Source organism: Pinus tabuliformis, chromosome X (assembly GCF_031772625.1).
Source record: "Pinus tabuliformis cultivar Carrire ecotype Pingquan chromosome X, CPIR1, whole genome shotgun sequence".
Taxonomy (NCBI): Eukaryota; Viridiplantae; Streptophyta; class Pinopsida; order Pinales; family Pinaceae; genus Pinus; species Pinus tabuliformis.
The window spans coordinates 1,524,857,257-1,524,883,660 of record NC_142308.1 but is presented as its reverse complement, the minus strand read 5'-3'; the positions used below and the strand labels follow the sequence as shown (position 1 = coordinate 1,524,883,660).

Below are 26,404 nucleotides of genomic sequence, written 5' to 3'. Positions count from 1 at the left end.
GTCTTGGTGCTTCATTATCGACATACTATGATCATTGGATATACTCTTTTTGCACATGTAAGTACTCTTTTCATGCTTATTCTTGTTATTTACTTTATGACATTGATGTTGCTGGGATTTTCGCTATACTAGATCTGAAATTTACTGCTTTTCTTATGCGAAATTGTGGAAATTTAGTCTTTATAGCGTTGCATCATCTTATGTATCATGTGTAAAGGGGTGAATGTTCCTAGAGATTGTTTCTATTGAACATATCTTGATAAGTCATCTATTATTGCACATTGAAGTATAAACTCTTCTAGCAGCTACTCTCATGCCCTTATTGCCATGCGAAGTTGTCTAGGAGGCTCCTTGATTGGGTGAAGTTCTTCTAAAACACAAATTTCATCTTGACTCCATATTCCCCAAAGGATTAGGCACTGATCCTTCCATAAGGTGATCATTTTCAAAGAGAATTCCTCTCACCTTCCCCTCTCTTTCTAGGCCTAGCCTCCATAGGTGACCTAGGGCATCGATTTTCTCACGATTCACCCATCCAAAAAGTTCGATCTCTTGCCCACTACTACGTTGTTGTGTTTTCTAGAGGCCCTCCAAATTTGAAGCAATTCTAACAGTGGGATCTTGAGATATTGCAAGTCCTAGATTTGAGATTGATTATTTCCCTTGGTTTCCCTTGGCTAGTAAGCTCATTGGGATCATTGCATCAAAATCACCAAAAACTTCTCCTTTGATCCCCTTCTCCCCCTCAATTAGGTCAAGCACACCACTAATTGATCAACTCTACCCCCTTGACCTAATTTTGGGTCTGTTGCATTCATTTTGTCAAAGTTTTGAGGAAGCAGATGTACCAATTTTTTCAAAGGATGGATATCATCAACCATCATCATATTGTGTCTTTGTAAACCCATTATGCAAATTTGCAATGTAAATGATGCTAGCAAGACCATGTATGTATGTAACAACCTAAGTAAGCCTATTATTTTGGCAAAAATTCCATCCTAGGAGGATTTTCGTCTCACTAATTGATTTGTGTTTCTAAACACAGATGGTCGACAATTTTTTTCCTTCTAGCCTCACCCCAAAGTTAGAGTGTCGTTTGTTGTCAAAGTCTTAGGTGAGTCCTAGTTTTTTAGTCGAGTCTTATGTAAAAGTGATTTGGGAATAATTTAAGCTAATTCGCTAAATTATTTTATTACAAATCACTTGATCTACTAGATCATGTTGTGCGGAAAAGTTGGGTGTGTAATTTGAGGGTCTATATCGAACGGGTGAACCCCCTTTGAGGGTTGAAAATGTAATCATCTTATGTAAAAAATATTTTTGTGCATGGCCCCTCATACTTAGACACCATGGCTAAAATATTAGAGGGTGGAAAAAATATTTAATCCCTTCAAGTGTCAATTAATTAATTTTTTTGGCAAAAGATAAATTAATACTAAGCCAAGAAATTAATTAATTAGAGTCAAGTTTACAATCTTAGAGAAATTAAATTCTCCAAGTGTAAAAATTCGTGAGAGTCAAAAAAAATAATTTTTGGAGGTCCCCCACCAAGGGAATATTGAAAATTTCAAGAAAAATTGGACCCTTGGCACTTTGTGGTCAAGTCAGTGAATTTTTTGAGGAAATTAGCTCAAAATAATTAATTTTGAGCTAATAAAAAATGGGTTAAATGAAAAATTCGAAAATTCTTCAAAAATAAATATTTGCAGTGGTGGAGATTAAAATATGATCAAATATTTTTCGATAGACGAGATTATTTTCACGGGGATCAAGCCAACTAGCTGTTCTTTTTCCACTTGGAAGATTTATTTATAAATTGAAAGTCATTTGTGTCTCAAGACATCTGATGTTTGGCTAAAGAAAATTCTGCAGAAAAACAGATGTAACGCTACTGTCCTGCTAGGAACATTTTTTTTGAATCGTAATAAATACTTTGGGTGCAGTTCATGATGTTTACTATTTACTGATTTGTGGTATGTACTAGGTATGAGCTTTCCTATATTGTGCTTAAAATTTTAAAAGTTTTTTATTCATTACATGGTGATAAGAACATTCTATTGGTATATTTTGGGTATATCTTATGTGATCTGATTCGCCATATGTATAACAAGCTTTCTTGAAGAAAATATAGTGCTTGTAGGTTCCCCAATCCTTGAGCTCCAAGTTCGAAAACTATGGACATAGGCTGACCTTATTTGGACTCTAAATATTTTTATGGTTTATCCAACTTCGTTAAGGCTATAACTTACATTTATTTTCAAAAGTATACTTAGCCATTTATCAAAAAATATCTAAAAAAATTATTTCTCAAAATTCCTTTTAAAAAACATTGTATATTTGTACATTTGTAAATAAATTTGTATAATATATTTTGTAAATTATTTTTTCTATTTGGGGTTTTGAGATTTTTTTGTATATATTGGGGTTTTGGGTATTTGTAAATTTATTTTTGCATTAGTGATCAAGCAAAAAGTGTTGGATTAGAGCTAGATTTAGGCCCTTGAGTGTAAGATCTAGTCTCCAAAATTTTTCTAGAGCCATCTATTGAAGGAAATCTGAATCAAATAAAATTTTCAGAGTTGGGGTTTCAAGATTTAGGGCTCCTAAGCCCGGATCTACCGTCTCTAGGGCCAACGTCTTCCTCCTAAACCTTTGCGTTAGCCCTTCTAGGGTCTGCGTCACCCCTTCTAGCCTATTGGAGTTTGGCCATAGCCCCTAAGGTCCCCGACCTGCCCTCTTTCCCTTGGCTGTAGACCTTGTGGGTTGTAGACCTTGTGGCCCTCTCCTAGCCTTTGTCCCTCCTCCTCGTCCACTCAACCTCCCTTCTCCTCTCCGTTTAACCTCCTAGCCTCCTCCTTATCCCTCTGCTCTCTCTCCTTGGCACTCTCCTTTGCCACTTTCCCCTCTTCTCCTTAGCCGCAACCTTCTAAGGGCTTGTGATAGGCCCTTTTGGCCTTAGAACCCTAGGTCGTAGGCCTTAGGGTCTCTCCTTAACCCTCGACTCCCTCCTTTATCCATGTCGTGCCTCTTGTGGGCCCCACGACAACCCTTTAGGGCTCTTACCCTAAGTCGTTAGGCCTTCCTGGGTCTCCTCCCTTAAGCGCATGCTTATCTAGGTCTTTTTCCCTTCAATGCTAGCCCTTTAGTGCTTAGCGTTAGCTTCCCTTGGCTATGATTTTCCCTCTCTTCCATCCCCGTGGGAAAGTTTCATTTTGGGACTGAATACTTGGTGTGTTTTACAAAGAAATTGGCTCTAAGTTGGCGTTTTCAAGTGCCAAGTGCTTTGAAATATTTTGGGCATTTTGGGAAAATGATCTACAAGGCTTTGGGCTTAGGATTTGCTCTTTGAACCCTCACTTTATCACTGTTCTTCAGCTGTCATATTTATTTTACAACAGTGATCTAATGCTGAAATTTCTAACTCTGACACATTAGAAATCCTTCATGCACTTCACTGATTTATTCCTACCTACTTGTTCTGTTAATTAACAAGTTATTTACCATGTAAATACTGGAAATAACTACCAGTACATGCTCAACACATTATAGATCATCAACTGAAGGAAATAGAAACAAAAACACAAGTGACACCGTTATTTTTGGACTAATGTCCTCGAAAAAATCCAATGCGGGAAAACTGGTGTAGCTATCTGAGGGTTTGATTTATTAAGCCGTTTCAGAATACAATCTGGGTGCCAAATCTGGCTCACACAACAGAGAAAAATATCGGTAGTAGCACCTCTCTACTCGGAAGTAGATATTCTGACTGAAACCCCAGATAAACACTCGACAACTTCACAGCTCTAATCTGCCCCACGAAACCCCAACGTCAGCCTCTAGGGATTGCATTAGCCTTTCTCTGGCCAGTTCCAACTGTTCCCGGCAGTTCTAGCTTCTGCCCTCTGCGTCAGCTTTCCCGACAGTTCCGATAGTTCCCAGCAGTTCCGGCTTCTGCCCTCTGTGTCAGCTTTCCTGGCAATTCCGGTAGTTCCTGGTAGTTCCGCCTGTTCCTGACACTTCCAGCTTCTTCCCTCTGCGTCAGCTTTCCCTGCAGTTATGGATTTTGCCCTCTGCATTATCTTTCCCCGTTGTTCCGGTTGTTCCCGACAGTTCCGACTTCTTCTCTCTGCATCAGCTTTCCCGGTAGTTCCGGTTTCTACCCTTTGCGTTAGCTTTCTCGGTTGTTCCGGCAGTTCTGGCTTCTGCCCTCTATATGGCTACTGCGCTGATCCTCCTGGTGCTATCTCTACCTCTTTGCTTCTGCATTCACTGCCCCTCAGCTGCAACTCTGATCACTCTCTCAACTTTCTCAACTCTGATTGTCCAATTTGCCATTTCCAACTTCTGCTGCAACAAGTCATTTTCAGCCTTTTGTTGCTGAATGATCTCCTTTAGCTCTAAGCTAGGAGAGCTAATATCAAGGTCAATAATATCTATGTCCGGATCACCTGATGGCCCCTCATCAATCATGGGCTGCTTGCCTCTCTCTTGTACCTGTGCTGCTGTCGAAAGCGAGGCCCCTTCCACCTGATGTGGAGATAACACTCGCTGTGCTGATGAAGAAGGCGAGACCCCTTCCCCCTGGTGTGGAGATAATACTCGCCGTGCAGATGCAAATAAGGCCCTGTGGCCTCTCTGGTATGTAACACATGCTGGAGTGCTGACATGCTCGGGCTCTGGAAAGTGAAACTGATGTGAAGGCCCTCCCTCATCATGGACAATCTCAGGAGGTGGCTGTGGCACCATGAAGAAGTCGCGAGAAATGAAATCCTCCCAAGCAATACCCTGCTGTGCCAACTGATGCATCACTATGATCTCGATAAGTGCATAATGATATATACTTTTGTGTTGATGTGCGGGGTTCTTCCTTTGCACTACGGGCACCATCTTCTCTTTATTTCGGCACATGAAAAATGGAATGTTCATCATTCGTACCCGGGTGAAATGCATCAACAAACGGATATGGTACGAATATAAACGTGAAAATCTGCCCTCGCAAGTGAAATAGCGCATAATGAGCCTCATCAAGGGTGCATACTCATCCCTTAGGAATCTGAAAGGAAAAACAACAGTTAGGTGTCTCATGCACTCGGGTTTGATATATGGTTGATAATGAAATCTGTCTAGCTGCTGGCGCTTGTTCCACTCCTCCCCAACATTTGGTATCCCGGTGGCTTGAGCAACAATTTCAGGTGATAGGGTGAAATCCACTCCTGCAAGGTTCACATGACCATTGTGCAAATGTAGGACAAACAAGCGGACTAGTTCTTTGTGGTGTTGAATTTGTGAGATCCTCTCACAATATCCAAAACATGATTGATACTGAAAACATGTCATTGCAAGTGGACAAGCTTGCAACTGAGCCAAAGAAGTGGGCTCCTCCCTGACATGCCGACCACCTTTACCACCCTTGTGATGCCTCCTTGGCACTTCTACCTCCGGTGTTGAATCACTGTCATAACTCTGCTGATAATCTGATTCGGTTTCTGACATGGTTTTGAAGGCAAGATGGCTGAAATGTATTGCTGACTTTGCACCCAATTAACTGTTGTTTGACTTTTTCAAATGTTGTCACCAAGGGGACATAAATACAAGGGAATTGTTAGGGATAGGGGAACATGAGGGAATTAGGGACAATAAACATAAAGAAGGAATTTAGGGAAGGCAACATGGGAAATCACAAAATTGTGGGATTTTAAGGTGAAGTAGGGTTTGGGAATTTAGTAGGTTTTAGGGATTTTAGAGAGGAAAATTATGAAATTTTATTGGGAAATTTGAAGGAGAATGTTGATGAAAATAAGGGAAAAGAGAGATCACAAATGGGCAACCTTGGACAGCAAAAAAAATTTGAAACCCTAGCACCATTAAGTTTTTAAATCTTCCACAGCAATGTAGGGTTTTGACTTCTCATTTTCATGGCATTTAAACATATTAATTTCTCATTCATCTTGCAAAACCAAATCTAGCCATGGAGGAGAGGCCTACCTGCAATTTGTTTGAGAGAAAAGACGATTTGATAGCTTGCTGGCAGTTTGTTGGGCGAAAAACCCAACGCGTAACGCGCCTCGCCCAACGTGTAGCGCGCCTCTGACGTGTAGAGCACGAGCAATTTTGCTCTGAGAAAGGCAGCCTGATGCGTAGCGCGCCCCTGACGCGTAGCGCGCCCTCCCTGACGCGTAGCGCGCCCCTGACGTGTAGCGCGCCCTCCTTGACGCGTAGCGCGCCCCTGACGCGTAGCGCGCCCTCCCTGACGCGTAGCGCGCCCTCCCTGACGCGTAGCGCGCCTCTAAAACTGCCCAATTTGCTCAATGACTCTTAAAATCGCCTTTGCAAGGATTCACTTAGCTTGTGAGAGGCAAATGAGTTGCTAATGAAGAGTGATGTGCTTTTATAGGCTTCCTTTAGATTTTTATTTGCCCAAAACCCACTTTATAATGTTTGAGTGTTGACATTTTTTTGAATTAATTGGCTCTGACTTCTAGTTTCCTTTCTTTGAAAAAAAAATGGTTGAAATGATGATTTCTTCTGAAATTTTTTGCAGGGATAGCTTCCAAGATGCTTTGGCAAAGGAGACCAAGGTTGCGCTTCAACATTTGGATAATTTGAAATTTTGACAATTTTTACAAAAACAAGATAATGACCTTTGTTTTTCAAAAACAGAGTTTTGAAAACAAGGTGAAAATTTAGCTGTACAATAGTGAGAATTATTGAAATGATGTTCTATGAAGGACATCCCTCTGGCCTGCTGGTCCTTTATGACCTCTCAAGACAAAAATTGACTCAACCCTAGACCTAAGACCTCGAAACTTAAAGCAAGATGAATGACCCTTTGAAGATTTTATTAACTTAAAAAAACCTGAACCAGCAGTGCCAAACAGGAGGGGAATAAAAGACACAAACTCCCTCCACCAGGATTATGGCATGCCTAACAGAATGCAACATGATCACACTGATGGGACACCTAATCATGAAATGCAAAGAGCTTTGATCTCTGGTGGAGGGCTACTAGACCGACTCTAACATTGGCTCCAATGGGGATGGTAGCTCCTTGGAGATGCCAAGAACCTCAGACCTCTGGGAGAGCAGGCCAGTGCTTTCAACCATTGGGCGATGGAGTCATTATTTACTCATTTGACACAAGCTCTGACAGTTTTAGTGACTGCAGATTTGACTGAAAATTGGACACAACTTTGACCCAAACTAACTCAATTGTAGACAGAAAATGGACTGATAAAAACACCTTGACAAACCTCAAACCAACCAATCTTCATCTTCAGAATTATAGCCTTCACTGCGGGCCCCAGACTGAGGATGAAAGATCAGTACACACATACGATAAAATAAGAGGAAAACTGTATGTACAATGATGGTGACAAGAACAGAAAATGCTCAGACATGGTACCTCTTTAGCAGCCGACCATTGATCGACCCTCCGGGATAATCATCTCCGTTCATTTCCTTGAGAAAAAAAGCATTTTGGCCACGATATGCTGCAATCTTGTAGGGACCCTTCCATAAATTGTCAAATTTGCCGTGCTTCCCTTTGTCTTCATTCGGAGCATCCCACTTCAAAACCACATCATCTATTTGGAAGTCATTTGGTTTTGCTTTCCTGTCATAAATCTTCTTTATGCGCTCTTGCAACTTGAGAGTATTGTGAAGAACCTCCTCCCGTGTCTGCTGTAAATGAATCATTTGATTAATCCGCCTCTACATGGGATCTTCCTCACTACCAGCTTCTTGAAGCAATTTGACCACCGGAATAGCAAGCGAAGTAGGAAACACTGCATCTGTCCCATACACCAACTCAAAAGGAGACATGCCAATTGACTTTTTCTGACTTACCCTATCAGCCCACAGTGCATTCACTAACTTTTTATGCCAGCTCTTCTTATTGATTTCCAACAACTTTTTAATGATATTTACCAAGGACTTATTTGAAGATTCTGCCAACCCATTTCCTTGCGGATGGTAGGCGGTAGAATGCCCCAAGCTGATATTGTATTTGTAGCAAAAGTCAACCATTCTTTTTGATTTGAATGCTGCTGCATTATCTGTAATTAACTTGGACAGCCAAAACGTGACAGTATATTATTTTCAAGGAAAGAAATAATTACCGCATCCGTGGCCTGCCGGGTGGGAATGGCTTCAATCCATTTTGTGAAGTGATTTGTAGCTGTCAATATCCATCTATGTTGTCCTGATGATGCCGGATGAATCTTGCCGATAAAATCCAAACCCCACTGCTGAAATGGTGCGCTGACTTCAATTGGTTTGAGAGGCAATGGTTGTAATTTCTGTTTCCCTTGAAAAATTTGGCACTCGTGACAATTCTTGACAGCTTTATATACATCTCAAAACAATGAAGGCCAATAAAAACCTGCCCTTAGGATCTTATTTGCTGTAGTCTTCCAAAACAAATGGCCCCCGCAGTCACCTTTATGAAAATCTTCCACAACTGTTTTGGCTTCCTCCTCGACCAAACAATTCAGCAATATTCCACCTAGGTCTTTCCAATATAGTGCAGATTTGAGAATGCAAAACTTGGCTGCTTTCAACTTCAATGTCCTACTTTTATTTCGAGGCATCCCGGGAGGTGAAGACAAATTTTGAAGTACATATATAATATCAGCATACCAAGGAGAAGAAATAAAGATGTCAGATACCTGTTGTGCTGAATTCTCCTCATCTTCATCGGACATGGCAGCTATCAAATTGATATCTAGGACGTGGAGATTAGTTTCAGTCATCAATTTGGCAAGACCTTGACCTTTGATCAGCTTAGTGGGTTTAATTTCCACATCATACTCTAATAGTGCAGCAATCCACCTACCGCGCCTTCCTTCCGGTTCTTCCTATACTAAAACATCCTTTACTGCTATGTTAGGAACATATGCGATAATGTGGGAATTTAATATGTACACATGGAAATCCTTCAAGGCCTTCACAAGCGCAAGCGCTTGTTTTTCGATGATGTTATACTTCAATGCTCCATCCCTTATAATACGGCTGAAGAAAGCAATAGGCTTCTCAACTCCATCTCTTTTTTGCATTAGTACAACTGCCAATGTGTGCTCAGAAGAAAATGAAAATAAAATAAAATCTTGTGTGTAATCCGGACTGATTAGAGTAGGGGCTGAAGATAGAACCAACTTTACCAAATTGAAAGATTTTACCACCTCTTCGGTCCACTTTAGCTGGCTGTCCTTTTTCAGCATGCTTGTGATTTCTCTAAGATGTTCGGCTAGATTCGGAATGAAGCGATGCAGAAAATTCAACTTACCACTAAAGGACTGTATTTCTTTTTTGTTCCGAGGCTGCTCGATTTGCTGAATAGCTTCAACACGTGCAGGATCTATACGGATGCCATCTTTGGAAATGATGTGGCCCAAGAGCTTTCCTTCACTCATGGCGAAAAGACTCTTCTTTGGATTCAGCGAAATACCATATTTTCTGCACTTTTGAAAAACCAATTTCAAGTGATATAAATGTTCTTCATCAGATTTCGAAAATACAGTCAAATCATCAAGGTAAACAACTAAAAAGACATCTTTCTCGTTGGCAAAGGCCATATCCATCGCACGCTGAAAAGTGGCACCTGCATTTTTCAAACCAAACGGCATCTTTGCATAATGAAATGTTCCCCATGGAGTAGTGAATGCAGTTTTGTCACGATCATCCTCATTCACCAAAATCTGATTGTACCCGGAATAGCCATCGAGTAGCGACATCCTTGATGCTCCAACTACTCGCTGCAGTATATGATCCATCTTGGGCAACGGATAATTGTCTTTTAAAGACACCTTATTCAAATTTCTGAAGTCAATGCATAAACGGATCTCACCGGTCTTCTTTCTTACGGGTACCAAATTGGATATCCAATCGGAAAATCTGATAGGTACTATGATTCCAGACTTGTACAACCTATTCACTTCTTTTTCTATCAATGGCAGCAATTTAGGATTGGTTCTCCTCAATTTTTGACGGAAAGGTTTCTGATTTGGCTTTATAGGAATAGTATGCTGAATGATATTAGTGTCATATGTTTTCAGATCTGAATAATCCCATGCAAAGACATTAGAAAACGAAGATAACAATCTGACATACTCCTTCTTTACCTTTGGTGACAACGACTTTGATAGCTTTACCATCTTGGGATTCTCAGCTGCTCCAATGTTTACCTCTTCAACACCTTCTTCAGTTGGTCTCAATGTCGGTTTGCGGGCCACATCATCTTGATCAAACAGCTCTTCCAAAGGAATCAATCCTTTAGGAATAAAATTGTCCTTAAGTTGCAGCACATCCATTTGATTTACTTCATCTAATTCTGTATCTATGGAAATGTCTTTAAACTCACCTTCAATCTGCAGAAAATCTTTAATTTCTTCATCATCCTGGAAGACTTGCCAACATCTTTGATTATCCGGAACTGTGGGGCGGTGTTTCACATAAATCTCAAATTTGTTGCTGGAATTCATTGGAATTTTTAAGTTACTTGCTGCCTTGGCCAGCGCATCCGCAACACCATTTTGTATGCGGGGCACACATGTCAAAGTATGTTCAGAAAATAATTTCAAAATATCTAGGACAGCATTTCGATATGTCCTCATACGAGGATGCTTGGCCTGAAACTCACCTTTAACTTGCTTTATCACCAACTCGGAATCACCATAAACTGCAATCTTCTTTTCTTTCAACTTGCGAAGAATTTTAAGGCCAGCAATGAGAGCCTCATATTCTGCCTCATTATTTGAACAATCGAATGCTAGTTTATAAGAACACACTCTCACCTTGCTTGGGACTTTGTCTCGGGCAGAAAAGGGACTTCGAATCCACACACCAATACCAGCACCATCGCTGCCCACAGCGCCATCGAAATCCATGGTCCAAAGACCATCTTCATCTTCTTCCAACTGCTGAAACTGTGTTGCCTCTGTTTTTTCTGTTTGCTGCCCCTTAGCTTCAGCTGTTTGCTTCATGGCAGCTGGCTTTTCTTCTCTTTCCTTTTGCAGAACTTCTCTAAAATTTTCAGTAATCTCTGGTATATCCTCTGCCTGAACTAACTGACTATCTATCTCATTAAAATTATCAGCAAACAAAACAAACGACTCCAAATCTGTATGTACATAATTTACAGGATGATTTATTGGCTTTTCTTTGCTAGTTATCATGTATTTCATCTTTTGCTCCCGATATAACTTTCTCATTTGACCGAAGACTGGAATTGTAGCATAAGAAAAATCTAGCTGAAGTGTACCTTTCAACTTAGCTCCCCAAGACCTTGAAAGAAACATACCAAACCGCGGAGGAATATCCGCCACAACCACATCCATCAAGACATTCTTAGCTGGAATTTGATCTAGGCTTACCACCAAGTCCTTGATCAATCCAATACACTTTACCCGGCTGGAATCAAATGAATACAAATCATGATATTTTCTTGTGATGTCTAATCCTAGCTTTTCCATGATTTCTTTCGGCATCAAATTGTGCGAAGCACCCGAATCAAACATAGCATTATGTAAAACATACTCGTGCAACCTCAAACTGATATAGAAGGGAGGAACATCACTTTCAGGAGACTCACCATCTAAAGCAGGCCCAAAAATTAATTCCGGCTGATCATCTTCTACATTTACCGTGTCAAGCATTGGATCAATATTCAGAATTTTGGAAATTTGTCCTCGGTAGCTGGTGTTTTTCATGATTTCAGTCAATGGAATAGACACTTTTAGCTTTGAAATTTCATTTTCCAAGCTAAATGCTGAAACCTTTTCACCTTCTTTGGCCGGGACTTCTCTTCTTTCAACTTTATCCCTCATTGTGCTTGGTGGCTGATTTACCTTATCTGCTGAAGATGATTGACCTGCTGGGGGATCAATTATCTCTTTTCCTTTTCTCTGTGGGGAAGCTGAATCATTTTTTGCTGAAGTATCTTTCTTCTTCTGAATGGGATTTATGGGAACAGCTCGATTTCTTAATTTTTTCTGCTGAGCGGACAAAGCATTGGGATATCCTCTTTGGCACTCCTCCGATTCTTCCTCAAGTGCTGCATCATTTGATAAGATATAATTCTCATCTTGATGGATGATGGAGTTTCTCACAAATTCTTCTTCTTCTGTAATATAGGTAGGCAAATCATCAGGAGTGAAAAAATGATTTTCCGCCCCGATAGCATCACCTTCATCCTCGTATTCTTGGCTAACAAAATTCTGCTGAAGAGGAGGTTTTATTTGCTGCTGAGCTGCTAACTCTTGTGCCCTTGTTTCACGCTGCTTAATTCTGTATTGTGGCTGCTACGGACATCGGAAATTAGGATTGCGAATCTGCGGTTCCGGCTTGTCGAGATGAGCGTTTTCAAGCATCCTTTCTACCTTTTCTACCTTGCGAAGGAGCTGATCTGATGTAGAAGCTTCTTCTTTGATTGTCACTCTTTTTTCGGCTTTCATCCTTGCTCTTTTATCATTCAAATTTGCTTCAACACAAACAGCGATTTTCTGCATATCCTCCAAGGTAGGCGGATCTCTATCTCGCAGTGAATAAGCCATCTCCGGATCAAAGCCATCCGGGAATTTGAGAAGAGCTGATTTTCTAGATGGTCTTAAATCATCTGGAATAGCATTGTAAACTGTGTTAAATCTGATAATGTAATCTTGGACAGACTCACCATGATTGTGTTTGAGATTGTTGTACTCGGCATTGATCTGAAGTGGATCCTTTATGATTTCCCATCGATCTAGAAACTACTTCTGAAGTTCATCCAATGTGGGTATGCTTCTAACTATCAAACCTCTGAACCATTTTCTTACTTCTCCTCCGAATGTTTGCACAAACAAACGCATAGTTACATCTTCTTCATCTATCTCATATAGATCAAAGAAAGTTGTCATTCTGTCTATATGCTGCTGAGCGGAAACACCTTGAGGAGTGCCATCAAACATGGGAATTTTACTCTGATAATCAGCTGGCATATCATGCAGATTTTGAGGAAGAGCGAGAGGGGAAAACCGGGCAGCCATTGCTTTAGGTAGATTGGGTCTAGGAGTAGTAGGTGGAGTAGGTGAATGAGGGGTATAGGGAGGTGTAGGCGGAGGAGAAGCGATATGGGATGAAGAGGGAGAATTGACTGTAGATTCAGGATGTGTGACTATAGGGGATATAGAAATAAAAGGAGGATTGGTCTGTTCATGCGGAACAGAAGCCGTGATAGTAGATCCAGTATTGACAGATATATTTTCGAGGAAATCAGCAAGATTAGTGACTTGGATATCTGTCTGAAGGTGTCTTAGGATGAAATTTTCAACCAATTTATTGTGTCTCTCGATTTCAAGGGCAGCAGCAAAATCAGGGTTGAGAACTAGAGAATCAAGTGCACTTTCAGATTTGGTTTTGAACAGGGACAACTCAAAACTCTCGTCAAAATCAATGTCTTCAAGATACTTAAAAACAGCTGGACATGAGTGAGATTTGAATATATGACTAGAATCTGAAGCCAGCTTGGATATCAAGGAACAAATAACCAATCAGCCTGTGAAAACTCTCAACTTTATCATCAAAAGTTTCAGAGTTTACAAATGTACTGGGGTAAAATGCAAATGAAGTGCTGTATTCACAAGCTCACGGAGATGGACTGAAGAAGCGTTTATCTACTTCCGCTTATGCAAAGCAAAAGCGTTTCGAAGGCTACCTAGCATAACTTCAGGCTCCGTCTAAGACTTATGAAATAAACACATCAACCCACAAACAAGTTGTTCTCCCCAGTATGGTCGCCAATATGTTAGCGCTTGAATTTGGCCTCAGGCTGAAAAAGACAAAATCCAGGGCAACATCAAACCACTTAGCCTCGTAGCTAGCCCTACGGGGACAGGAGAGGGCTCTCTCCGTGTCTATCTCGGAAAAAGGTCTTCAAAGGGCTGAGATGACCAATAAAGAACACTAATTTTAGGCTAGTAAACTGATAGGGAAAGTTTGATTTTAAATTTTTAGGGTTTTGTTGGAAAACTGAGCACGGCAATTTTGGGTGCGGGGATGAGACACAGTTTTTGCAGAGGTCTTTTTGGGGCAAGGTAGGAGATTGTCTTGATGCCTTTGAAATAAATGAATGGATAGATATGACCGGTGAGGAGCTAAGGAGAGCAAGAAACCATCGAGAGTTCTCCTTAAACAGATGAAAACATAGATATTAAGCAAACTTAAAGGCAGAGCATAGAAACCATGAATTCTACCTTAACACTTCATTTACTTAATTTGCAGAAGAGAAGAGCAGGAAAATGATGCACATAACAAACTTACAAGTACATGAGAGAAACACACCATCAACACAAATCACCACAGGAATCCCAAATAGTGCTGCAAAACCCTGGTCTTTCCTTTGCCAAAATTGTAGAGATACAAAGAGTAATACAGTCTAAGCTTATCCCTCAAGAGTCCAACCATGAAAATGACTAAGAAAATACATAATATAGGCAAGCTAACACATTCCCTTGCTTCTAGGGGTCGAGCTCATCATCCTAGGAGCTGTTTCAACCAATTCTAAACTGAGCACTACAATCTAGGCAATCAAAACAACTTGCCTCTATAAGCTAGGAAACCAATTCATTCATTAATTTTTTGCCATTTTATGAATGAATCTTCTAGAATAAGTAAATAAGTGTCATGTCAACATGAAATTACATTAATTACATCAAGGAGGGTGAAAAATCCCACCAAAAGTCAAAACTGGTCAAATGCTGTCTTTTCCTGAGCTGAAGGTGAAAAATTGAGAAAATGTCCTGATGCGTAGTGCGCCATTTCTCAACGCGTAGCGCGCCTTTGAGCCCACTTTTGGGGCACTTCCCGGCATCCAAATGAGGCACAAATGGGCTTGTTGGAAAGGTCTAGATGTCTACTCTCCAGCCCAAGGGAAATTTCTCAATTTGGTGGCCATTTGCCCCTCCAAAAATGCAATCTCCCAAGACTGCTTCCTGTGTGTCCAAAAAGTGGTAGAAGGTCATTTTTTGCTTGTTTTTTGACCTTTTGGGGGCCCAAACCTCAATGCAATGTCTTGGCAGTGGCTGAGCAAGTGTAATTTGTCATGACAAATCCAAAAATGCTGAGTTTTTGTGAAATGGACCTCCCCAACTTCAGGGTAGCGCGCGGCGCGCTACGCGTTGAGGGCAAAAACCTGTTTTTAGCAAAAAAAATTCAAAATTGACCAAAATTGCTCCAAATTTTCTGAATTTTGAGCTGGGGGTGTATCATTGAGCACCATGCTCCTTCAAGGTGGCTTTAGCCAAAATCTGAAGTGGATCGGGCCTTTTCCTCTGTTTTAGTGCCTTGGCCAAGCGTGCTTTGAGTACCTTCATTTTCGCTTTGCACACATGCATGCGGGCCCAATAATGATTCTTCATGTGGCGGAGCATATCTTTGTCCCTGTTTGCCTTGGCTAGCAACTTCTCTAAATGAGTGTTCACCCGAATGAGCATAGACCCTTGCTCAATAGGTGTCAAATCACCGGGTCTCTTGCGAGCCAAGTTCCGGTCTTCTCGGATCCTCCGCAACTCATCAAGAGTGTGTTCATCCTCTAACTGTTTGTTGCGCTGCTCTAAGTATGTGATTGTCCAATTTGCCATTTCCAACTTCTGCTGCAACAAGTCATTTTCAGCCTTTTGTTGCTGAATGATCTCCTTTAGCTCTAAGCTAGGAGAGCTAATATCAAGGTCAATAATATCTATGTCCGGATCACCTGATGGCCCCTCATCAATCATGGGCTGCTTGCCTCTCTCTTGTACCTGTGCTGCTGTCGAAAGCGAGGCCCCTTCCACCTGATGTGGAGATAACACTCGCTGTGCTGATGAAGAAGGCGAGACCCCTTCCACCTGGTGTGGAGATAATACTCGTCGTGCAGATGCAAATAAGGCCCTGTGGCCTCTCTGGTATGTAACACATGCTGGAGTGCTGACATGCTCGGGCTCTGGAAAGTGAAACTGATGTGAAGGCCCTCCCTCATCATGGACAATCTCAGGAGGTGGTTGTGGCACCATGAAGAAGTCGCGAGAAATGAAATCCTCCCAAGCAATACCCTGCTGTGCCAACTGATGCATCACTATGATCTCGATCAGTGCATAATGATATATACTTTTGTGTTGCTGTGCGGGGTTCTTCCTTTGCACTACGGGCACATGAAAAATGGAATGTTCATCATTCGTACCCGGGTGAAATGCATCAACAAACGGATATGGTACGAATATAAACGTGAAAATCTGCCCTCACAAGTGAAATAGCGCATAATGAACCCAAGGATGCATACTCATCCCTTAGGAATCTGAAAGGAAAAACAGCAGTTAGGTGTCTCATGCACCCGGGTTTGATATATGGCCGATAATGAAATCTGTCTAGCTGTCGGCGCTTGTTCCACTCCTCCCCAACATTTGGTATCCCGGTGGCTTGAGCAACAATTTCAGGTGATAGGGTGAAATCCACTCCTGCAAGGTTCACATAACCATTGTGCAAATGTAGGACAAACAAGCGGACTAGTTCTCTGTGGTGTTGAATTTGTGAGATCCTCTCACAATATCCGAAGCATGATTGATACTGAAAACATGTCATTGCAAGTGGACAAGCTTGCAACTGAGCCAAAGAAGTGGGCTCCTCCCTGACATGCCGACCACCTTTACCACCCTTGTGATACCTCCTTGGCACTTCTACCTCCAGTGTTGAATCACTGTCATAACTCTGCTGATAATCTGATTCGGTTTCTGACATGGTTTTGAAGGCAAGATGGCTGAAATGTATTGCTGACTTTGCACCCAATTAACTGTTGTTTGACTTTTTCAAATGCTGTCACCAAGGGGACATAAATACAAGGGAATTGTTAGGGATAGGGGAACATGAGGGAATTAGGGACAATAAACATAAAGAAGGAATTTAGGGAAGGCAACATGGGAAATCACAAAATTGTGGGATTTTAAGGTGAAGTAGGGTTTGGGAATTTAGTAGGTTTTAGGGATTTTAGAGAGGAAAATTATGAAATTTTATTGGAAAATTTGAAGGAGAATGTTGATGAAAATAAGGGAAAAGAGGGATCACAAATGGGCAACCTTGGACAGCAAAAAAAATTTGAAACCCTAGCACCATTAAGTCTTTAAATCTTCCACAGCAATGTAGGGTTTTGACTTCTCATTTTCATGGCATTTAAACATATTAATTTCTCATTCATCTTGCAAAACCAAATCTAGCCATGGAGGAGAGGCCTACCTGCAATTTGCTTGAGAGAAAAGACGATTTGATAGCTTGCTGGCAGTTTGTTGGGCGAAAAACCCAACGCGTAGCGCGCCTCGCCCAATGCGTAGCGCCCCTCTGACGCGTAGCGCACGAGCAATTTTGCTCTGAGAAAGGCAGCCTGATGCGTAGCGCGCCCCTGACGCGTAGCGTGCCCTCCCTGATGCGTAGCGCGCCTCTAAAACTACCCAATTTGCTCAATGACTCTTAAAATCGCCTTTGCAAGGATTCACTTAGCTTGTGAGAGGCAAATGAGTTGCTAATGAAGAGTGATGTGCTTTTATAGGCTTCCTTTAGATTTTTATTTGCCCAAAACCCACTTTATAATGTTTGAGTGTTGACATTTTTTTGAATTAATTGGCTCTGACTTCTGGTTTCCTTTCTTTGAAAAACAATGGTTGAAATAATGATTTCTTCTGAAAATTTTTGCAGGGATAGCTTCCAAGATGCTTTGGCAAAGGAGACCAAGGCTGCGCTTCAACATTTGGAGAATTTGAAATTTTGACAATTTTTACAAAAACAAGATAATGACCTTTGTTTTTCAAAAACAGAGTTTTGAAAACAAGGTGAAAATTTAGTTGTACAATAGTGAGAATTATTGAAATGATGTTTTATGAAGGACATCCCTCTGGCCTGCTGGTCCTTTATGACCTCTCAAGACAAAAATTGACTCAACCCTAGACCTAAGACCTCGAAACTTAAAGCAAGATGAATGACCCTTTGAAGATTTTATTAACTTAAACAAACCTGAACCAGCAGTGCCAAACAGGAGGGGAATAAAAGACACAAACTCCCTCCACCAGGATTATGGCATGCCTAACGGAATGCAACATGATCACACTGATGGGACACCTAATCATGAAATGCAAAGAGCTTTGATCTCTGGTGGAGGGCTACTAGACCGACTCTAACAGGAAGCAGGACCACACAACCAAAATCTGGGTTTCCCATGTAGGGTCATCCCTAAAGCTAGTATCCAGTAAAGTAGATCCCACGAGACTAGGGTACAAGGTTAACCATAAAATTGGGCAGAGGAGATAAGAGTACAGACCTAAGCCAGTCACTCCGTCGAATCCCCCCACTAATCCATGCCTAAAAGTCTCCATGACAAGTAAACAAAAGTATCCAACAACATAATGAAAAGTCATACCTTCAAGTTTGGCAAGCCCACCTTTAAACATACGATCATAATAGATTGGCGAGGGACCACATGGCTGGCTCAAGTGGCAGAGAAATGGCACATCAAGCTATTTGGTGGCTGCAAGGAGCTGCTGGTTGCCAGCTGAGGACCATCTAGGTGAAATTTTTCTCCTATGGTGTTCACCCACAAAGTGGTGGATAACAAAACCAACATAGAACCAACCAAGGCTTCCAGAGGCCAAACCATCTCAACACTCAAGCACAATGATCTCACTTATATGGTCCAGAAATCACTAACATCAACCAGATTGGTATCTATCCAAGTTGTCCAGGGCTCCAAGAACTAGTAACTCAACCCACAACCTCCAGGAAACCTAAGTTGTTTCAGGGCTTCAGAGCACTTGTCCCAACCCATAGGCTCCAGGGACTAGTAATTCAACCCAGAGCCTCCACGGAACCCAAGCTGTTTCAGGGCTCCAGAGAATTTGTTCCAACCCATAGCCATAGGAAACCAGAGAACCATTCAAAAAACCAAAATGGGGAACCCACTACACCATGGCTATCCAAGAAATGGCAATAAAAGGCTAAAACCATTGTCAATCCAGGCAAATCTCCATGCTAACGACAACACATCACCAAGGAACCACATGCATATACCATGCATCCAAAAACCAGCAAGGAAAACACATATTCAACTTGTTACCTGCAAAATAATCTTGTTGTAGCTGCTGATCCAACTGTCTCCTTGCGCTTCCTTGCTTTCCTTGCTTGCTTCTCCAGATCCAAGTGAATGCTAGAGTGCTTCAAGAATACTCTAAGTGTGTAAGAGTGTATGAGAGAGAGAATGAAAGCATAGAGCCAAAACTCAACTAACAAAAGGTATAATGACCAAAAGCTGTGAACTTATTCTTTGATGCCTTTTTATTATTGATGTCTCATTTTTCTTCATTTTCCTTCATTTTTCCTCTAATTTCCCTTGCATGCAAGTTTGCGTCTCTTCACCTTCTTTTTCTCCTATTTTCATAATTAAATGCCATTTATTGCCTCTTTGCCTTTGCCAAATTACATAGCCATTAATTAGCCACAAGTGATGCCCACTATAATGTTTTCCAAACATTCAACTTGGAATATGTGTCCCATGACCTTGTTTTTATTTGATTTACATGGAAAATCAACTAGGGGTTGTTACATTTGCATTCACAAAATTGGGAGCATTATAGAAACTTAGAAACTGGGAGTCTCTTGGATGAAGAATAACCCCAAAAATATCCTTCTCAATTACTGTTGTTGAAACCCTCTTGTTGTCTCACTAAAAATTCACCCAAATCAATGTTTGATTTGTGTCCAATGTTTCCCATCAATTTCCCTTTATAATATCTCATTCACTAATGAATGGGTAAGATTAGAAGTTATCTTGTCCCAATCAATGGCTAAGATCACCTTAGAAACTCTTAAGAAGCTTCTAGAGGTGAATTGGTCTTATCCCAACTAATGACAATTAATTAACCACTTTCCCTAATTTTTAACTTAGGAAATATTTAAAAATCACTAATTGGCTTAATCAAGACATTTTCCCTAGGTGAAACTTAGGAAAAATTACATGGGATTGGAGATAATTAATTCCTCCATGTTCCTAGCCTTAGTGACACCTCTCAAGGCTAGAACACTTGTCCATGCTATAATATTTAACACACATATGCTCCTATAAATAGCAAAAACACAAATACCTTATGAGTGGAAACCTTTAAGGAAGATAGCAGATAGTTTTGCAATTATAGTAGTGAGAATGTAATGCAAATACTACAATCCTATGATGCAGGAAACATTGGCAGAGGGGGCGTTTCAGAGGGGGAAACGAAACGAAACGCGTTTCCCCGTACCGTACGGCCTGGAAACGCGTTTCTGGCCGTACGGCCACGTTTCCCGAAACGAAAACGTGGCCGTACGGGCCGTTTCCAGGCCGTTTTCCCCCAAAAAAATACTTGTTTTTAATTTTTTTTATTTTTTTTAATTGGTTTTTAAATTTTTTTAGGGTTTCTAGGTTATTCTAGAAACCTAAACTAAAGTTATAAAAGAGCAGCTTCTATCATTCTCTCATCACACTATTCAGCAAGTCGTTTCTCTTGGAGATTGGCAGTTGTTTCAACTAGGGTGTTTTGAGCAGTGAGCAAAGTAGATTTCAGTAGCAGGAGAAAGAGATTTCAGCAGCAAGAGAAAGAGATTTTAGCTGGAGATTTCAGTAGCAGCAGATTTGGGTCAGCTACAGCCATATTTCTCTTCTCTTTTCTGCCATTTCAGGGTAGTTTCAGCCACAGATAATTAATTTGGGTAAGCCACATTCATTTTTTTAGTTTTTTCTTACTATTTCTTCAATTTTTCTAGGGTTTAGGCAGCCAAAAATATGAAAAACGTTTTTTATTGATAGATCTGTTTTTTAAATTTATTTTTGCAGCAGATTTGGCTCAGCTACAGCCATATTTCTCCTCTTTTCTGGCATTTTAGGGTAGATTCAGCCACAGAAAATTAATTTGGGTAAGCCATATTCATTTCTTAGTTTTTTTCTTACTATTTCTTTAATTTTTCTAGGGTTTATACAACCAAAAATATGAAAAACGTTTTTATTATTTACAGATTTTTTTTTTAATTTATTTTTGCAGCAATGGCTTCCAGCCAATCTGCAGCAGCAACTTCAAGCCCTAGGGCCAACCCAAGGGCTGAATATTATACTCTTTGGAGGCATGTGACGAAGCTTCAAAGATGTGGAGGTGGTGGCTCATGGGAATGGCGATGCAATCTTTGCAATAATACGTACAAGGGCTCCTACCCAAGAGTGAAGGCGCATCTATTGCATGGAGGAGGACAGGGGATTGCAGGTTGCACAAAAACATCAGATCCGTTGGTAAGGAGGGCATATCAAAGAGAGCAAGATGAGGCGGATGGTACTAAGAGAAGGCATGATGACCTTACTCAAGCTCCATCTAACATTGAGCCAAGGATTGTAGTTGAAGCAAGAAAGAGGAGAGCTGGTCACACTCAAGAACATGAACAACCAGCACCCAAAAATACCAGAGGCCCAACATCCCATTCAGTTCAGGATAGCAGAATTGCTAGATTGGTGAATGTGCAAGCAAGAGAAGAAGCTGATTCCAGAGTGGCCAGGTGCATTTATGCATGTGGTATCCCATTCAATGTTGTTCGCTCTCCTTACTGGAAGGATATGATAAGGGCAGTTAACAAAGCTCCTCAAGGGTACAAGGGGCCCAACTATGAGAAAGTCAGAACCCAGCTTCTCAAAAATGAGAAGGAACTTGTGGAGGACGTTTTAGCTCCAATTCGTTCTTCCTGGACTAGCTCTGGGGTTACCATAGTCTCAGATGGTTGGACAGAGATTAGGCGCAGACCATTGATAAATATCATTGCCACTTCCCCCAAAGGAGCAATGTTTATCAAGGCAGAAGACTGCTCAGGAGAGGTGAAAGATGCACAGTTCATTGCTGATATTATTATAAAAGCTATTGAACAAATAGGGCCTAACAGGGTGGTGCAAGTTATCACGGATAATGCACCAGTTTGCAAAGCTGTAGGTTTAATCATTGAGGGGAGGTATGACCACATCTTTTGGACACCATGCATTGTCCATAATCTGAATCTGATCTTAGAGGAGATCGACAACAAAGTTTCCTAGATAAAGGAAGTCACAGGGGAAGCAAGGGAGATTATCAAATTCATCACCAACCACCACCAGTCTCAGGCCATATTTCGAGAGTACTCCAAATTGGAGTTGTTAAAATTTGCTGAGACAAGATATGCCTCAAACTTCGTGATGTTGCGCCGCCTTGTTGAGGTTAAGCATGCATTAGTTTCTATGGTGGTGAGTCAACTTTGGATTGAGTGGAGACAAGCAGATTCAGAGCGGGGATCTATGGTGTGTAGATTGTGCCTTGATGAGGATTGGTGGAGCAAGGTAGATTTCTTGCTAAAGTTCACAACCCCTGCATTTGAGCTTCTCCGGAGTGCTGACACTGACCAACCTTTCTTGGGAGAGGTATATGATGGCATGGATTCCATGGTTGAGAAAACTATGGAAATCATTTCGCAGGAGTCTCCACAACTTTTGTTTGTTGATGATCATTTTGCTAGTTTGATCAAGAAAATCATTGTTGACAGATGGAACAATTTCAATACACCATTGCACACTTTAGCACATGCTTTGAACCCCAAATTTTATGATGAGGAGCTTATTGCTAAAAGCAATGGGAAGAGGAAGGCACCCCATAAGGATAGAGAGGTGGCTACTGGGGTGAAAAAAGCACTTATGAGAATGTTTCCTTCTCATCTACATAGGGAGGTAAAGGAGGAATTTGCCAGTTTTGCTGTAGGAATAGATGATTATGCAGATATATCAGCTTTGGAGGAGAGAAGCACCATGAATCCAGTTAGGTGGTGGATTTGTCATGGAGCAAATGGTGTACATTTGCAAAGCCTTGCCATTCGTATTCTTTCACAAGTGGCAAGCTCTTCATCAGCAGGAAGGAATTGGAGCACTTATGGTTTCATTCATTCTGTGAAGCGCAATAGGTTGGGCTCACAGAAAGCAGAGGATCTTGTTTATGTGCACTCCAACCTTCGCCTTGCATCTCGTAGGGCTCCAGAATACAATAGTGGTCCTTCTAAAGAATGGGATGTGGATGCAGAAAATCCTGATTTGGATCTCTCTCTTGCTGCCCTGAATATTGAGGACGATTCTGGAAGTGGAATTGGTGCATCATCTTCTTCAGCACCACCATCCACTGTTGAGCATTCTGCTGCTTCTATTTTTGATGAGGATTGTTATGATGAGGATTAGTCTTTTGTGACTTGTCTCTATAGTTCTTGCAGCCTTATAGTCTTTATTGTACTTGCAGCCTCATATACTAATATAAATAAAGGCTGATTTTGGATTTTCCAGTTCCTATATTTTTATTTTCATTATGTGATTATTCATGACTCATGAGTAAATGTGATGTATATTTAATCTTAATGTTTAAATGTTATAATGTAAAATTGTAAATGTATCATTAATGCTTTATGATTGCACAATGCACATATATATATTAATAATTTTTAAATATTTTTAATATCTATATATATATATATATATATTCGCTTTTCCCCGTTTCCAAAATTTGGGGAGGTCGCGTTTCGTATCGCTTCCCGTTTCGGAAACTCGTTTCCATTTCCCCGTTTCGTGCAACTTAGCTACAATCTCAACAAAAATATGATATATAACAAAGATAACACCAACACAAAACAAACATAATCAAAATTATTGGTAGCTTTTCCAATAAAAAAATGGTTAAAATCATCATGAGCACTGTACTCAATAAAGGAGGGGTGAATCCACATGAAAGACTCATCCCCAATCTCTAAAACCAACTAAAATTCTTTAGATCAATTTGAAGTCCTTAAAATTGAAGTAGAAATTCAACTATAAAACTCTTCAAACTTTCTCAATTGCTAAAATCAGTTGAAAGCCAATATTCAAAACAACAAACCCTAGAGAAATCTTGAAACAATACAATGAAGAAGAAAACCACACTATAACCTTCTAAAATGAAAGAGAAAACAATTTCAATGATTGAAAATAGAAACTGAGTTTCCAAATGAGTTGTATCAAAAGATTGAAGACAGTTTCTTTTTGGTAGTGGGCACAAAAACATGTGGTTATTTTCTCCAAAATGCACTTGGAGTTATGATTTTTGCAGAACCCCGCTATGCAATGGCAGAATTAGAAGAAGGAGATATATCGGCCCATTTGAACAATTATGAGGAATTGAAAACGCTTTGTATTCGGATAAGAAAAGATAGAGACCCCAGCGTCATCATATGGATAGGGACCTGTACTACAGAAATAATAAAAATGGATTTGGAAGGTATGGCACCCAAATTGGAATATGAAGTTTGATGCTAAGTTTTCGAAAAACATACAAGTTTCTTGGTTGTGCACAAGTGCGTATAAATACTTACAAGGGTTTTTTAGGTTTGGTTGAATTTTAACCAAGTTGTTGAGATTTTTGAGCAAGTCACTTGTATGGTTGGTAAGACAACTATTCTCGGTGAGTCCAATTCTCGTACCTTAAGATAGATCTTAGAGTGGAATTCAAGAATACTATAAACGAGAAGAAAAAGATGACCGTATCTTGTGTAAACACCTCAAAGCAAATTTATTATCAATATATAATTTGAGAATATCAACTAGGATCAAATACATAGGCGAGACCAATAAAACACATGCCCAAGGGCTCAAGTGAATTATTAAACAAAGCAATAGTGGATATGAATGATGTTTTCTCTCAAGAAAAGTACCCTCTTTTATGGTCATAGTACAAGGAGGAGAGTATTTATGTGTAACAAAATCCCAACATAGGGATATGGTACTATACTAGTAAGACTTGCAATTATGGACATCACATAGAGAACCACAAGCCAAAAGAGGGCCCATAAGACATGATAGTCGAAATGGGAATCAATTCATCATTTATTCATGTAAACATTTCAAAGGAAAAAAACATTTATAGGAATTGAGAGCTACCTAGTTATTGCATATATCCAAATTCATGACAAAGTGAACATTATGAAATTTGAAATTAACAAACTATTTTACCTTCCAGAAGAAAATCCACCTGCAATTCGCGATGTCAAATCCTTGAAAGTATATTTCCGTGTAGCCTCAAGAAGAGCTGCATGTTGAATCCATTTATGTATAATATGAGCAAGGATTCAAAAAAAACAAATAACAAGTATAGTTAAAGAATGTTGATTTCATACAAGATCATAATTCATTGCATATGATAACGACTCTTTCCATCTATCTACACACATATACAAGCATATATTCCTCCCTTTAGCATTGGGAATAGAAAAAAAACGTATGGTAGGAAGACTCATCACTTTATTACCTTGTTTTCTCCTAGGCTAAGAAGTTTCCATGGATCAAGAATCAAGATGACTACTTCGTTTATGTCGACTATATGGTCTACCTTGTTACAGAGATGTCATATGATTAATAGTAAATCGTTATATTGTGGTTTTTAAAAATATGGCATTTGTAAGAAAATAGCAGCCCCGAGAGATAAGTGCTATATATATATATATATATAAACATGGTATATATCAAATTCTCCCTAGAGGAAAAATCTTGACTTGACTTCACCAAGGGGAAAACTTGAATAAACTATTTGGAAGGCTACCCATTGTCATTGTTTTTTCCTAACTCCACACGTACGGTTAGCATGGAGAAAATATCTAACTCCACTTGGTGTCTCCTTGGGGGCAAGCTGTGAGTTGGGGTTGTTACCCAGTTTCAAACTCCTCTATCTAGGCTCTCTCCTAGTCAAAGCCAAGGGCGGTAGACCCTAAGGAAAATCTAAGGTTTAGTTAGTGCTTCAATAAGCAAGTTCTAGAAGATAAATGAGAAGTTAGCCAAGAGATACATCAACCACTTGAACCATGTAAATACTTCAACAAGTAAATAAGATCACCATGAGCATATAGAGATAACCATTTATGAACAAATATATAAAGCAATGATACCAATATGAAAGATACTTTGCAAGAAATAAAATGATGAGACCAGTGCCAAATAAGTAAACTTGCAAAATGAAATGCTCAAGGGAAGAAATAGTACTTGTAAAGTAAGAACATGCAAGTGAAAAAGATAGCAAGTAAAATGCTTGAGATACAATTGTACTTGAAAGTAAGATTTGCTCACATGAAATATACTTGAAAGTAAAATTGCATCAATAAAATAAGAGATACTTCAAGATAAGCGAGCTTCAATAAAAAATATTTCAAGTACAGGAATGTAAATGCTTGGAAGTAAATTCAAAATATTTGCAAGTATAAAATGCTACTTGAAGATAAATAATGCTTGAAAATGAAACTTGATCAACTATGACATGGGATAACTTCAAGATAGCATATATGTTAAATTTTAGGTATGTTCTATGCTAAGAGCAATTTATTT

The 26,404-nt window shown here is 40.1% G+C and overlaps 1 protein-coding gene across 2 annotated transcripts in view; it reads right to left on the bottom strand.

Annotated features, from left to right (window-relative positions):
- LOC149145850 (alpha/beta-Hydrolases superfamily protein) overlaps positions 1 to 26,404 on the bottom strand; it is a 456,412-nt gene that overhangs the window by 38,167 nt on the left and 391,841 nt on the right. For both annotated transcript variants that reach the window (XM_089449105.1, XM_089449104.1), the window contains exon 9: positions 25,043 to 25,118. In XM_089449105.1, the coding sequence (XP_089305231.1) occupies positions 25,043 to 25,118 (76 nt within the window). The remainder of the gene's footprint in view (positions 1 to 25,042; positions 25,119 to 26,404) is intronic.